The 15,245-nt window shown below is 46.7% G+C and overlaps 2 protein-coding genes across 5 annotated transcripts; one reads left to right on the forward strand and one right to left on the reverse strand.

Moving 5' to 3' along the window:
• Positions 1,811-7,763, forward strand: LOC8062234 (serine/threonine-protein kinase Nek1). 4 transcript variants are annotated; one of them, XM_002464152.2, is made up of 15 exons: positions 1,811-2,296; positions 3,220-3,349; positions 3,434-3,500; positions 3,753-3,818; positions 4,021-4,067; positions 4,164-4,209; positions 4,308-4,388; positions 4,479-4,521; positions 4,614-4,663; positions 4,756-4,837; positions 4,927-4,976; positions 5,294-5,367; positions 5,457-5,508; positions 5,603-6,040; positions 6,686-7,763. In XM_002464152.2, exons 2-15 carry the CDS (start codon positions 3,264-3,266, stop codon positions 7,364-7,366), a joined length of 1,863 nt encoding a protein of 620 aa, XP_002464197.1. In that variant the 5' UTR covers positions 1,811-2,296; positions 3,220-3,263; the 3' UTR covers positions 7,367-7,763. The 4 variants fall into 4 exon arrangements, with proteins under 4 accessions (XP_002464197.1, XP_021316828.1, XP_021316823.1 ...); XM_021461153.1 differs by having other exon boundaries at positions 6,689-7,763; XM_021461148.1 differs by lacking the exon at positions 1,811-2,296 and adding an exon at positions 2,731-3,119.
• LOC8062235 (protein IQ-DOMAIN 14) lies at positions 11,871-14,709 on the reverse strand. Its single transcript, XM_002466727.2, has 3 exons — positions 13,546-14,709; positions 13,142-13,381; positions 11,871-13,035 (listed from the first exon to the last, which is right to left on the reverse strand). Exons 1-3 carry the CDS (start codon positions 14,002-14,004, stop codon positions 12,262-12,264), a joined length of 1,473 nt encoding a protein of 490 aa, XP_002466772.1. The 5' UTR covers positions 14,005-14,709; the 3' UTR covers positions 11,871-12,261.

The following is a 15,245-nucleotide window of genomic DNA, read 5'->3' on the forward strand; positions in this document are numbered from 1 at the left end:
TTTAAAAACACAAGACACTCTAGAGATAATTCCGATGTTAAGGGCTTATTTGATATACAAGAGCTAATTACTAACTAGCTAAAAATTAGCCCTAGTGCATCAAAACAAGAGGGTTAATAGGTGGACATTTTTTTCAACCAAACCTTCAACTAGTTATTAGCCAACTAGCTAGTTAATCTTAGCCGGTTTGAGCTATTTTTTAGCCCAACTAGTAACTAGTTTTAGCTCATTCAAACAGGCCTAGTACTATGTACTCCCTCTTTTAGCTCAAGAATTTGTATATAAATAAATCAATCTCTAGAAGGTTAAATGGTCTACTAGCCCGTTTATTTTTCTCAAAGTCTCCTTGCATCTCCCAATCTAATGTTGAGTTTCTACAATTAAATGTATGTAGTAAATGCTATAATTAAGCGTGCTATTGGAATAATCATGGATTAGTATATACAACTCCTCCAGATAATAAGGGGTAGTATGATCTATTTCCTGTCATACTAATCTGTTATAAATTTGTTAGAAATTTATTTATTTAGGGATATACGGAGTATCATATATTTTGTTTGGTTTTACATATGGAAGTGTTTTGGTTACTTAAAGTTGCATCTACAAATATTTAGTAAAACTGCTATACCCCATGATATTAAAATTTTAAATCATTTTTTCAGTCTAGTTCATTTTTTGTAAACTTTGATTCATATCCACATATGAAAATTAAAGAAACTGACAACATCTGTTGTTGATGCAACTAAATTTATTATAAAAATATTTTATAAATATAGTATCATTTATCCATAATATGCTTTTACATGTCAACAAGCTCCACGTCAGAGGCCGCAGGGATGCCTTAACCATTTTCATTCGGAGTCAGATGGACTGTACGCGAAGCTGTTTAGCCCGTTTAAGGGCATGTTTGGCCGGCTAGATTTAATTCATAGAGGTCCAAATGGTTCATAAAGTTTAGCTATTTTAATTTAGCTAAACTCAGCTAAAGTTTAACCGAGTCTATTAGCTGGAGGATCTAAACAATACAGCTAAAGTTTAGCTGAAAGAACTTTTAACTAGCTAAAGTTTAGCTTTAAATTTTAGCTAGCTAAATTTTAGTTAGGTGAATCTAAATAGGGTCTAAAGCATATAAAAGCTATATAGTGGTAAAACCGTTTCAATTTAAAAGTTTGTTTATTCCGTTTAAATGCCCGTTTAGGTAACTGATACTGTTTACCTTTGACATTTAGAAAAACACTAATTAAATATTATTTAATTGATGAAATTTTAGTTAATAATCGGTAGTGATAACCAGAAATAAATAGCCACTAATAAAATTGTAAAACATGTAGTTTCAGTGTTAGGCCTTGTTTAGTTCCTTACACGGAAAGTTTTGGGTACATTAGTACTTTTGTTTGTATTTGGTAATTATTATCCAATCATAGACTAACTAGGTTTAAAAGATTCATCTTGCAAATTACAGATAAACTGTGCAATTGGTTATTTTTTTTATATTTAATATTTTATACATGTGCCACAAAATTCGATGTGACGAAGAACTTAATTTATTTTTAAATTTTGAGTGAAACTAAACAAGGCTTTATTATTATTAAGACGAAATTTCTGCCAAGACAACAAACCCGTGGCTTCCTGATTTCCCCCCTCCATATACCGTACCGTATACAGTCCACAAACCCGCAGTACGTGAATATATATATATATATATATATATATATATATATATATATATATATATATATATATATATATATATATATATATATATATATATATATCATCAGCAGGCAGCAGCACAAAGCAACAAGCACAAACCCATGGAGTCCCAAACCCATTGCCAGAATCCAAAATTAAAAGCATCGATTTGACCTCGGCATCATCCCACACCCCCCCCGCGCCCCGGCCTGCATCCCCTGCAGGATCCCCTTCTCCTTCCCCTGTCGCTTTCTCTCTCTACAGCTTCCATGGCTCTCTCTCCTCTTCCGAATACTCTTTTCCTCTAGCCTTCACTTTTTTTTTCTCCTTTTTATCCATATAAAATGTTGAGGTTCCAGAGCAACCAGCGGGTTTGAAGTTTGAACTCAGTCAGTCCCCCCCGCAAGTTCTCTCTCTCTCTCTGATCAAATGCGGCGAGATCTGTGTGAGTAGGGGTGAACACTGAACACTACCACGGGTCTCTCGTCCTCCCCTTCCGCTCCTTGCATTTGCTCCCGGCGGCGGCGGGCGGCTGCTCCGGGAGGGCGCTTGCTGAGCTGCTCTGGTCAGTTCTTGGAGCCGCCAGCAAACTGCCATTTGGGTGGTGAGTTTTGACTGTCATTTCTCAGGGCTTCAGTTCGTCCTCTTGCTTGCAAGATTTCCTGTGGTGATTTCGGTGTGTTCTTGGAGGCTCGCACTGGGTTTACATTAGTGCTCGTCCTGTCCAACATTTCTCTCTTGGAACTTTGAGGTCTTTGTTGGGAAAAAAAATACTAGCTTTTTTTTTTCTGGCTTCCAGTTGTCTGCTTTTGGATTTCAAACAACGGGGAACACTTGCCTTTTCAGGCCTTGTTTAGTTCGCAAAAATTTTTGTTTTTGGCTATTGTAGCATTTCGTTTTTATTTGACAAACATTATTCAATCACGGAGTAACTAGGCTTAAAAGATTCATCTCACAAATTACAGGTAAACTGTACAGTTAGTTTTTATTTTTGTCTATATTTAATGCTCCATGCATGCGACCAAAGATTCGATGTGACAGGAAATCTTGAAAATTTTTGCGAACTAAACAAGGCCTCAGGATCTACTAGTATCCGGCATTTTCATGAGCTCGTCAGCTTGCCATTTGGGGTTCAAAGCTTCGCGTTATCGTTCAAAAAAAAAACTTCAACATTGTCGGCTAGTTTTGTCACGCAGTTCATTTCGCATCACGTGGCGGCACTTCCTTTATTTTTCTGCCGTCGCCTGAAAATTTGTCGCCTTTAGGACCATTAAAGTTGTGCTTTGTAATTTTTTTTGAACTACAGTACATGTATGTGTAAATAGAGTACTGCCCCTGCAATAATGAAGCTGTCCAGTGCTTAAATGCACTTCTTTAAGTCAAAATTACCGAGCTTACAGCCAAACGATTAATCTTGGAGCCCTCAAGTTAATTCTTTCCTTCTTTGTTTTTCCCCCCATTTTATTTAGTCCAAATCACAGCAATGCTACGGAAACCCGTTCTGATTTCTTGCATTTTTGTTTTCAGGGCAGGGGAACAAGAAACGAACAGCTTCCTGAGCTTAAGACAGCATGGATCAGTACGAGGTGCTGGAGCAGATCGGTAAAGGAGCATTTGGCTCTGCTCTGCTGGTCAGGCATAAGCTGGAGAGGAAGAAGTGAGACCACTACACACTGCTTAACACTTTTTTGTATCGCCATCTTTATTCCACTTTGATCATGGGGAGTCTGAACATTTGCAGGTATGTGTTGAAAAAGATCCGCCTTGCGCGTCAGACAGACCGCACTCGCCGGTCTGCCCACCAGGAGGTATAGGCACCTGCTGCTTTGCACGGATCAATTTGTGTGCCTATAGTTATGATTCACAAACAGTGTCTTTTGTTTACCAAGAATGGCTTGTCAATGTCAACTCTCCGTCCAGAATGATTAGTGCTTTGCCAGGGTTTGGTTTCCCACAAACTGTTGCTCTCATGATGATGCTACTGCTTACCAAACTGAGATCTGAACTTAAACGTTCTGATAGCAATGTTTTCTGTTACACTAACTGAAATATCATTGCAGATGCAGCTCATTGCTACAGTGAGGAATCCATTCATTGTGGAGTACAAGGATTCATGGGTGGATAAGGTTAGTATATATAAGAGTAAATAGGAAAAGGAGTTACTTTGTCAAGCGTATGATACTTGGCCATCCTTAAAAGAGAGATTAAAAAAAATCCTAAAACATGCTTGCATGAGACTTCCATTGAAACTAGCAGGAGTATTTTGGACCGAATTGGTAGTATGGACTATGATTTTACATCATTTTTCACTGTATGTTTTGATTTCAGGGTTGCTCCGTCTGCATTGTTATAGGGTATTGTGAGGGAGGAGACATGTATGTATCTCTCTGAGGTGAAATATGCTATTAGTGCGTCAATCGATGAACTTCTAGAACATTTTGATCACTAACATGTTCTTTTTTTTTTACCAGGGCTGAAGCTATTAAAAGAGCTAATGATACCCACTTTTCTGAAGAGGTACAGTCCATGAATTAATCTTTGTTGAAATGTTGAAATGTTTTTGGGGGATTCCTGGTAACAAAGGCATGCATATGAACTGTCTTCTAACTCTGCAGAAGCTTTGCCAGTGGCTAGTGCAGCTTCTCATGGCCCTTGACTATTTGCATGCACATCACATTCTTCACCGTGATGTGAAGGTAATAGTTCTGCTATGTTTGAAGTACATCATGCGTGTTTTTGTACAATGTGAAAATATGTTTTCTGAAGCTGATCTGTATTTATTTCAGTGCTCGAATATATTTCTTACTAGGGATCAGAATATAAGACTTGGTATGTCAGTTATCACTACTCTATACAATGCAAGCTTTGTAGCAAGTACATAATTTTGGGCACATTTTAATTTGCCTTATAAACAAATGCAGGTGACTTTGGGCTTGCTAAAATATTGACCGCTGATGATCTAGCATCCTCGGTTAGCACTTACAATACTTCGTTTCACTTGATTCTGTTATTCTGTAACATCATTTTCATAGTCACCACTCAGCACATATTGCCCTGATGCAGGTTGTAGGAACACCAACTTATATGTGCCCAGAACTTCTTGCTGATATACCTTATGGTACCAAATCTGACATTTGGTCACTAGGTAAGGCATCGGTGAAAATGTAAGAAATGTCGAGCACATGGTGCTTTGTTTATGGGTTGGACTGTAATTCTTGTTTCGTTCTGTTTCAGGATGCTGCATGTATGAAATGACTGCACTCAAACCTGCTTTTAAAGCTTTTGTAAGTTCTCAAAATGCTTTTCCTGGATGATTATTTGTTGCCTGTGCATGCTATTTGATTAAATGGTTAAGTACTTAAGTAACTTCATGTTTGTTTTTCTTCTGCTGTGTTCGACTTATGTGGGTGGCTTTAGCTAGGTGCGCACTATTTTTATGCTGTGTATGTTACTGCTTGGAGTTTGAGACAAATTCTGGTGCAACTGAATGTTTTTGGCATGCCTGATTTGGAATCTACAGATAGAAAGTGATCTGCATCTGACCTAATGGTTAGATAACCTTGCAGGTTATCTAATTCTCCTTTGATCATTTCTTTGACAGGATATGCAAGCCCTTATAAACAAGATTACTAAGTCGATAGTATCACCTTTACCAACAAGATATTCTGGTGCATTGTGAGTTTATTGGTTTTATGTTTTTCTTACTTATTTTTTACTTTTATTTTAATTGTGCCATTTTTTTAACAACTTTTCACCTCATGCAGTCGAGGACTTGTTAGGAGCATGCTACGGAGAAGTCCAGAGCACAGGCCAAGTGTAATAAGACTTTATAATCCTCTTATTAGAGATCGACTATTTAAGACAATGTTTTCTAGGTCTCTGTGAGTCCTTACATAAATTTCTTAAGCAGGCAGCTGAACTACTTAAGCATCCACATCTACAACCGTACATGCTGCAAGTCCATTTGAAATCAGGCCCTTCTCGTAGCATAACTCCTGTTCATCAATCTCCAAATGAGAAGAGAATGACATTTTCCACAGAGCCTGTTTGCAGAAGCAAGGGCAGGAGGAACTCTTTGGGCAGTGAAAGGATAGTAACCTTTAGCACACCTTCTCCTGATAAAAACTCTGTCAGCTCTATTAGGAGTATAAAGGACTACACCACCACACAGAGTGTCAAAGAGCTATCTGTTGATGACAGCCAGGTTGAGGTTACTAGTAAACCCGTAGCATCAAGGACCTCAAATGTTGTAAAGGCTCCGAAGACAACTCCGTGGAAGATGATGACAACTCTAAGGAATCGGCTAGAAGCTCCACAAGCATCATATGATAGAACAAGCCATACAGAGGTATGTAATAAAAAAACCAGTTGAAGCCTGTTTATAACATCCTTAATAGGCATGTGATATTTCCGAGTGGGTAACTGCATATCACGTAACTCGCTCAGATCCCTAATGTAGACCACTTTAGGATTCTAGTCAGTGAAACTTATTTTAACTTGACCCATCAAAATATAAATGGTCAACTTGTTTTAGAAAAAGGGACAAAAATACCCTAACTGATGCATCAACAAATGATACACAAGGACATCTATTATTACATCTTTGAAACACACAACGGAATAAATGGAAGCACCGAGACATAACAAAAGTGCACATCTCCTATTAATGAACCTTCACCTATGCTTGGCAAAGATGTATCACCATGGCTTCCAAACATTGGCATGGCGTTTTTCATGTGTTGGCACTCCTTTTGCAGAAAAGAGCCAAAGACCAAACATTGGCACTTGATATCTCCATTTAGTTGTCATACTTCAAGTCTTCAACTGAACTTCAAGTTCTTTTTTTTTAAATAGCTTTGTGTTTCCATGGATAGATTACATATCCGCAGTATGTTGTTGTAAACATATATATAGCTATTTTTGTTGTGTGCGTGAAGATGATAGTTCCTTGATTCTGAAACTTGTGTGTTTTCCTTTTCCCCATTTTCATCAGCAGTTTTCAAGAACTCCAGTTGACAACAGGCACGGCCATCTGGCCCGCAGAGCATCGCTTCCCCTGCCAGTATTTGAGACCCCGAACCCGAAGCGCAGCAGCATGAGCATCCTGGAGCGACTGGAGTCCCCCGACGTCTCCGTGAACTCGCCTCGCATCGACAGGATCGCCGAGTTCCCGCTAGCTTCGTGGGAGGAGGGCCCCCTGTTCTCGATCGTGAAGCCCTCGACACCCACCGCCGCCACGCCTCCGTTCGTGGACTGGTCCATCACCAAGGACAAGTGCACGGCCCAGACGCTCCGGTCCGCTGCCACGGCGGGAGCCGACGGTGGTGACAACGGCAGGAGCGACGACGGCGGCGGCGGCGGCGGTGGCAGCGGCTCGTCCTCGGGTCGCGACACCACTGTGACGGCGGCGGCGTCGAGCCGCGGGTCGTCGGGATCGTCGTTGCTGATGCTGAGGCAGCAGCCGAAGGGGCGGTTCGACACGACGTCGTACCAGCAGCGCGCGGAGGCGCTGGAGGGGCTGCTGGAGTTCAGTGCCCAGCTGCTGCAGCAGGAGCGGTACGAGGAGCTGGGCGTCCTGCTGAGGCCGTTCGGCCCCGACGAGAAGGTGTCCCCCAGGGAGACGGCCATCTGGCTCACCAAGAGCTTCAAGGAGGCAACGGCCACAGGATTGTAGTAGATGGCATCACAGTTACTGGCGTGTAGGCTGGTCAGCCGGTCAGGTAGGCTAATACTAAGAGAAGAGATAGGCATTAGCGTTGACGGATCAGTTGTTTGCTGGGAGTGGACACCGTCTCAGTGTTGCCCCAGCTAGTTTATTGCTAGGAGTTCTTGGTTACTGCGGTGCTAGCTAGTGATGTACCAAGTCCTCCATAATTTAGCAGTAGAGCTAGAGCTGAAGGTGTCTTGAGCTAGGATTAGTGAAATGAAATTCCTGAACTGTGATGTAACCCAAGGTTGTACTACTTGTAACACCATCTGGGGGCCGCAGAGCCACTAGTAGTTTCATATGCATCAGTGCTGACTGATGAAGAACATTCAGACAAGGCTTTTTCGATTGCTACGTACTAGTATATCTGCAGTTCTTGCTCCTGCAATTGAGAATTGTACGTGGAGTGTCTGGTGTTTTTTGTATTCGTGGTGCATGGATACTAGTAACGGGATAAGGTGAAGTTGAGACCGTGACCATGTGAAGGACAGCAACTGTTTGGGCTTCAGGGATGTATAGTAGGATTGGTGGCGGCACGGGCACTGAGCCACTGACAGTGCCGTGGGCTCGTGCTGGTGCCTCAACTGCTGCTAGAAATAGAGCCAACAAGGCCAGCTCAGAGCTCACTACGAGGTAATGGGTCAACTTGCTCCTTTTTTTTTCCCTCAACTCGTCTGAGTAACACCTTTTTTTTAACCTGATATTGTAATTACACCTGAACAGTAGTTACTGGAGATGATAGGTCTCATCTGGTAAACTACTGAAGTGTAGTACAGTATCTTGTTGTCAATGGGAGTGGACCACTGATTGGCATGCACGTGAGTTATGCCTGGTTGGTGCAATAATTGGCTTATAGCTAAGTAAGTGTTGATATAGAGGAGAGAAGAAGGACAGAGATGAGAGCTTGGCTCTAATGCAAGTGCTAAGCTCAGATGTATAAGTAGTAGTGGGTCCATGTACTAAGGGCGTGTTTGTTTGTCTGGTCCTTCCCAACCAGGCGGGAGCCCCCCAGCTAAGCCTCAAATGGCAAAGCTCAGCTGGTGTAAGACGTCTTGTTTGGTTGCACTTTTCAGTTGGGTTTGACTGGGGTGGGCTAAGTTTTTGTTTGTCTGGGTTGTGTGGTAGTGCAGCAAACTACCTCCCAACCGCCTCGTTGGGATGGTGTTTGTTTGTCTGCACACCAGCCATGCACTAGTAGCAACACAAGTCAGGCATAAGAGAAAATGACAAGTTTTTTGAACATTGCATTAACATAATTGTGACATAGTGAGTACCAGCAGTAATTATATGACTGTTTACACAAATCCAGTGACCATATAAGTAGATAATAGACAATTTACAAGTGATTGCATATTATTTGATGAAGAAACCGTCCCTACAATTGAGGAAGAAAATCTAAAATTAAGTCACATTACAGGAACCTAAAGGAAGATTACAACTGTGAATTAAGTGATACATGCAACAATTATCATTCATAACTTATCTGCATCATAGGTCACCCCAAAAATAATGTACAAATCATCAAACAAAAGCTTGGCCCTCTACTGTACAGTACAAATAAACCCGTCCATTCAATTAGGTAGCCACCTCATTCATAAGTTCTCAACGCTATGAGCACGCACCCTATTGGAATCGGGTCCTGTGAAGACATATCCATCGCTATGAGCATGCGGACCGCCAGAATCGAGTCCCATAAAACAACAAATTCATTGATGAGCATGCGGACCACCGAAATCGGGTCTCGTGAAAAAAGAACTAGGAGATTTCACCTTGCTTTAGGACGTAGAGGAAGGAGGAAGCTAGCAGCTTAACATAGAGGTAGCAGATCCACCAAGGAAGAAGAAACATGCGTTGACAACAGCCTCAGATCCAGGTAAACAAACACACCACTCGCACTGGCACCACCTTGTCCCGAGAAGAAGACGAACAAGACAACAACGCCCTTTGTCTTAGCGAGACAAAGGAGGAGCAACCGTCGTGACCCGCGTGCAGCCCGTTTATGACCCCGCTGCCACCACGCACTGTCGGACAAAGGAGCGCACCGAGGAGAGTGGAGAGGATGAGAGCAATGGAGCCAAGCGAGTGAAACCCTAGCCGAATGAGTGGCGAGAGCCACTATAAACCCTAGTGGGTCGGGAAGGAGGACGGGTTTTTTTTTCTAGTGTCGCACGCGAGAATAGAGGAAGCAGCTGCCTACGCCAAAATGAGCTAGTGGGTGGACGCGTGCAGCCTGGCTTGCCAAGAACGGTGGGAGTGACCTTCGCTCCTGGGCCTGGCTGGCGGATGCTTTAATCACCATGCCGGTCGGCCCCAAAACCCCTCAAGGCAAATAAACAACCTCTTGCACGCCCACAGCCAGGCCTAAGGCCTTATCTAGGCAAACAAACACGCCCTAAGTGAATGTGAGGGGGATTAGAAAAGAAAAGTTAGAGTATAAGTAAAACTAATAATAAAAAAATTGTTTATAAACAAATAAAAGACCACTATTACATACTTTGGCTCTTTTAACTTGAGTAATAACTAAACACTTAACTTTATTATCGTCCTTGCTCTTAGGATACTCCACTTGAGGTTACCGACCCTAACACCCTACCAACGTGCCGACACGGCGATGAGGACAAGGATGCTGCTGCTTGGCACTGTCCACTGTGCATGGTCAGAGCTGCAGTGCCGTGCAGTGCAGATTCCTGCTTGTCCAGTGCAGATTCCTGCTTGTCGTGTTGCTTCCTTTTGCTTTGCTTGCTGGCGGCTGTTCGAATTCGATTCCTCCAGCTCCAGCATTACGGACTTTACGGGCCGCCGTGCCACATAAGCTGATAGGCCAGCCCATGTACAGACACTGCACCAGTTCTTTATTTTTTTTGAGCAACAGAGAAAACGCACCAGCTGAACAAAGAAAAGGCTTTCCAAGGTTTCCGGACGGCCTTTTTGGTTGGGCCGACGAGGCCGGCTGCTTCCCTTTGCACCCGGTCGTAGAGACGGTTTTTTTTTTTACAGTACGGTCGTAGAGACGTTGGGGAGGAGGGTGTGGAGTGTGGTGTGGCCACACCTGGCCTTGTGCACACTTAAAGTTATTAAATCCAGCTCTTAGTTACTCATTGTAGCACTAGTGGGTCTTCAGGCAAGCATCATCGACTTAACATGAACTCTTAGTGGTCATGGCCAACTTCGACCTGGAGATGGTGAAATCACTAAGACAATCGAAGAATTATGTGATTAAGGCATGTTTCATATTTTGAGAGATGTTTTTTTTAGAGTTCGAGGGCGAAACACCCCGGCCTTTGAATTAAAACCAAAAGACCAAAAGTTATTACAACACAAAGTTAAGCCAAAGTTGTCCACTATGACTGAAGTCGTGTTTGATAGAATTAAAACTAACAAGAAACTAAACAGAAACTACCAGCCATCACCAAACTTGCGGCACCAACACAAAGGTTTACTCAAGAGCGGTATTCAGTAAGCTCCACCAGGGTGTCTTCTTCGTCTTCAGATCAGCTACAACTTCTCCAGGTAGCTTGTGCTTCCAGATCATATCTTCCTCATCTCTTCTCTGGAACTTCAGGTGGTGGGTTGATCCCCATATGGCAGCCAGAGGGTTGTTCTTGCTACCATCTTGATCTTGTCGATGAATTCTAGCACAAAAGCTTTCTTGTCGCGAGTATCATCTAGTTCTATAGCAGTCCAACAGTCCTGAAAAGAAGCATTTCCATGCTTCTCCAGCCAAATCTCTGGTTTCCAGACAAACCAAATGACAGCTGAAGTAAAAATATTAGTAACGCAATATCTCTTATCACATAACCAAAATTTACCAATGTCTAACATGCTTTCTCCTACTTGATAGCCCAAGATATCTGACACAATATTCCAACATCTTTTAGCTACAACACATTTGAGAGTGCCTCGAGAGAGCAATGAAGTGTAATTCTAGTGGAATGACGGGGTTGAGTGGTTTACTGGAATAGTTGGACTCAAGATCAAGCAGAGACTTGATAGAGAAGTAGATGGAAACTTGATCACGCATCAACATATGGATTAGTGGTGACTAGTGAGCCATCGTATATTTGGTTTCTCTTGAGCTCATTAATATGCAAGCAATTTACATCCTGAAGTCTTAATTGTTACTTGCCATACTAGGATCACAGACCTTGACATAAATTTTATCACGTATTCACAATTTGTTTTAATAACTTTGGTGAACTGAAATAGTTACCCCTTACAGATAGTTAAAACCATATATTCAAAGCTCCTACTCCATTGGTATGTTTGATCCTTGAGACGTGATGGAGCTGTCACCCCCATCTCCTATCTGCTATCGCCTCGCTGCCCTATGCCCGCAATCTGCCACTAATTATCTACGGTAACGGGTACTCTGATTGCATAGGTCTAAGGTCAAACATGACTGTTCGTCAGCAACAGGTTCCTAAAAGCGTCTTCTGTTTGCTGACGAACAACAGAGCATCCTCTCAATCAGTTTATCTGAAAAAAGATCGTTCAAGGACAGAACGCTGCTCACTCTGTAGTCTTTAGCAACGAACGACAACTTGACACTGAATTCTCTACTACTTGCTTCAGTTGGTCGACAAAACGAGAGGTACTCCGGCAGTAATACAAGAGCCCTATGCTTGATTCTCGGCACACAAAAAAACACCAGTCTCATCTAGTTATCCAAACCTAGGAATATCACACTCCCACATACAGATTTTGCAGGAACTTTGCAGACTTCAAAGCCCAGCTTCTTCTGCTGTTAAACTACACAGCAGCATCCTGACGTCCCATTCCCTACAGCCTACAGGCACAGCAGCTTTCCATCTTCCCGCTGCAGAAACCATGTGAGTGGTGAGTGAGTGAGAGCCCGCCTGAGGTCAAGCCATGCCGGCGTTGTCGGCGGTCAGTGACCAGCAGTAGGGGGTGGTGGCGGCGGTCATGACCGTGCTCGTGGACCCGCACTCGCTGTCGTGCGCCGACGCGCTCCACCGGTCGAGCCTGGCGCCCCAGGGGCACGCCCCGGGCGCGCTGGCCTGCGACGGGCACCGCTGCACGCGCGCGGGGCCGTAGCCGTACCTGGGCGCCACCAGCCCGCGCGCGCCCGGCGTCGCCTGCGCCTGCGCCTCCAGCGACGCCCTGCGCCGCCCGCTGCCGCTGGGCTGCCAGGCCACCTCGGCGGTGGCGGCCGACGCCGACGACGACGACACCGACAGCCGCTGCCGCGGCGCGCTCTGCGACCGCGCCTTGGCGCGCGACGACTCCGTGTTCGCCATGTAGCTGGGCACGAGCAGTGGGTGGTCCGCCGCGGGCTTGTCGTCGTCCGCGCCCTCGTCGTGGTGGTGATGGTGATGGTAGTGCTGCTGCTGCAGCTGCTGCCTCGACGGCGCATAGGCGTAGCGGTACGGGCTGGCCCGCGCGGTGGCGAAGGAGAAGTCGTCGTACCGGCCGCTGTACGTGCGCGCGCTGGCGTCGGTGAGCGCGGACGGCGTCGGCGAGATCTTCTGGTACAGCTCGTTCTTGGACGGCGTGCGGCACAGCGGCGTCGCGTAGCAGCTGCTGCGCCTGGACGACGTGCGCGGCGTGCCGTGCACGTCGACTCCGCCGGCGCCGGTGTCCACCTCCACGATCTTGACGTTCTCCTCCGCCATGTCCTGCAACGCGCATTGCCGGTCAGAGTCAGACTCCCCTGTCCAGATGGCTGCGGTCCGACGTCCGTCAAGCGTCGAGAACGTACGGAAGGGCATCGTCACTTCGTACCTGGTGGTGCCGGAGCCGGGGGTGGTGCGGCGAGCTGCGCCGTGTCGGCGTCGTCCGCGGCGTCCGGACGGGCTTCTCGTCGTCGAGCATCCGGAGGCGCGCCGCGCGCGCCCTGTTCTGCGCGGCGACGAGCGCCTGCATGCAGCGCAGGGTGTGGCTGGCCTGGCGCCGCACCAGGTGGCCGCGCACCAGCGCCTGCAGCTTGACCAGCCCTCGCAGCGCGCACAGCGCCTTCCTCGCCTGCAGCCAGACGACACGCAGAGAGAGACGTCACGTCACGTCACGTCACGCAGCCCAATGATCGATGCGAATGCGAATGCGATGCGATCGAGGTGAAGTCAACAGTGGACGAACGCAGGCACCGCGACAAAGTCAAGTGAGTGATAGCCAGCCATCTCACTCACCAGGTAGGATCTGAAGACGGCCTGGATCTTGATCGCGGCGGCCTCCTCGATGCCGATGACGGTGCGCTTGGACCCGGGCGCGGACGCGGAGAGCCTGACGACCGCCGCGGCGGCCTGCTTGGCGGCCATGGCCGCCTCGGCCGCGGCGGCCGTGGCAATGGCCACAGCGACGGCGTGCTGGTCCGGGTCTACCCGCGGCTCCAGCAAGCCGTAGGGCGCGAGGCGGCCCTGCGCTGCGGCGTCCTTGGCCGCCGACCCGGGCCCGGGCGACGCCGCGGCCGGGCGCCGGAAGCTCCACCTCCGCTTCTCCTTGGCGCCGGGCGTGGCCGCCCCCGGGAGCGGGAACGGCAGCGCCAGCGACAGGTCGGGCTCCGCCGCCGGTGGCGCGAGCGGCCCGCCCTTGTCCCTGCTCCTCCTGCCCGGGAGGAAGCTCCTGAGCCACTTGCCCGCCTTGCCCATCTGCGGACTGCGGACCACCGCGGCGGCAGAATCAGAAGGTGTCAATGTCGCTGACCCAGCGGCGGCAGCGGTGCGGCCGCATCGCCGGCTGGCTTGCAGAGGAAGGAAGACACCGGAGCCGGAGGCGAGCGAGTCGGTCTAAGATTATTGGTTGGCCTGACGGTCACGGCACGGCGAGGGCGAGGTGCGGCATGTGGCAGCTGCGTGCGGAAGCAGCGGAGGATGAGTGCGGCGGAGGGGAACAGGGAGTGGAGTGGGATGGAATGGAATATATTACAGCGAGCGAGCAGCGCGGCGCCATGGCCGTGGCCATGTGCGATGCAGCAGCGCTGCGCGCGGCAGATCACGCCTGCAATAACTAGCAGGAGGCCAATGCAACCCAGGGCCAGGACCAGGACGAGGACCATGACCGGCAGCCGGCAGGGGATCCGGCCATCCAGGCGGGTACGAACGTCGATGGCGCGCTCACGGTTCGTTTGCAGGAAAGCCGCATCCCACGTGGCAGGATGTGAGAAGCTGAATGGAATTCTGGAGCTACGATGCCATGGATGAATTCTGCTAGGGTACTGCTAGCACTCATCATATTTTTAGTTCACTGAGAGATCCACATCCACTGATGATGATAAGGATGACGCCACGTACGCCATCGCCAGGAAGGATCGGTAGCTTTGACATAGTTCCCAAAAACCAAAAAGTTTTCACGATTCTCCGTCACATCGAATCTTGCAGCAAATGCATAAAGCATTAGATATAGACAAAAATAAAAAAAACTAATTACACAGTTTCGTTGTAAATCACGAGACGAATCTTTTGATCCTAGTTAGTCTATAATTGGATAATATTTGTCACAAACAAATAAAAATACTACAGTAGCAAAATCAAAAAAGTTTTCAAGGCCCTAGTTTATGCATCGATGGTCAGAGGCAGAGCTGTGCAGCATGTGGTACTGGTCGAGTTTGCCTACCCCAAATCGATGGTCAGAGGCAGAGCTGAGCCAGAGCTTCCCGTCGTGAACCTGATGAATTGTTTATCAGAATCACACATGGCACAACTCAGCTGGCGTCAAATCTGTCTGGCCACGGCCAGTCCCCCTTTTTAACCACAATAACCAACGCTTTGTAGCACATGATCCGAGGACAACCACGATGAGGATCGGTGAACCTTTTAGATTAACTGTCAGCTCCTTTTCCAAGACACACAACACAAAAGCAACCCCATGGCCCCATCATCTTCGTGCCCTC

Source organism: Sorghum bicolor, chromosome 1 (assembly GCF_000003195.3).
Source record: "Sorghum bicolor cultivar BTx623 chromosome 1, Sorghum_bicolor_NCBIv3, whole genome shotgun sequence".
Lineage (NCBI taxonomy): Eukaryota > Viridiplantae > Streptophyta > Magnoliopsida > Poales > Poaceae > Sorghum > Sorghum bicolor.

What these genes read in the sequence shown, in the direction of transcription:
- LOC8062234 (XM_002464152.2), top strand. Translation starts at nt 3,264, where the DNA reads ATGGATCAGTACGAGGTGCTGGAGCAGATCGGTAAAGGAGCATTTGGC. An exon ending in GGATCAGAATATAAGACTTG is followed by an intron (nt 4,522 to 4,613) that starts GTATGTCAGTTA and finishes AAACAAATGCAG; the next exon opens with GTGACTTTGGGCTTGCTAAA. An exon ending in ACAAGATATTCTGGTGCATT is followed by an intron (nt 5,368 to 5,456) that starts GTGAGTTTATTG and finishes CACCTCATGCAG; the next exon opens with TCGAGGACTTGTTAGGAGCA.
- LOC8062235 (XM_002466727.2), bottom strand. Translation starts at nt 14,004, where the DNA reads ATGGGCAAGGCGGGCAAGTGGCTCAGGAGCTTCCTCCCGGGCAGGAGG. An exon ending in CCGTCTTCAGATCCTACCTG is followed by an intron (nt 13,382 to 13,545) that starts GTGAGTGAGATG and finishes GTCTGGCTGCAG; the next exon opens with GCGAGGAAGGCGCTGTGCGC. An exon ending in CCCGGCTCCGGCACCACCAG is followed by an intron (nt 13,036 to 13,141) that starts GTACGAAGTGAC and finishes TGCGCGTTGCAG; the next exon opens with GACATGGCGGAGGAGAACGT.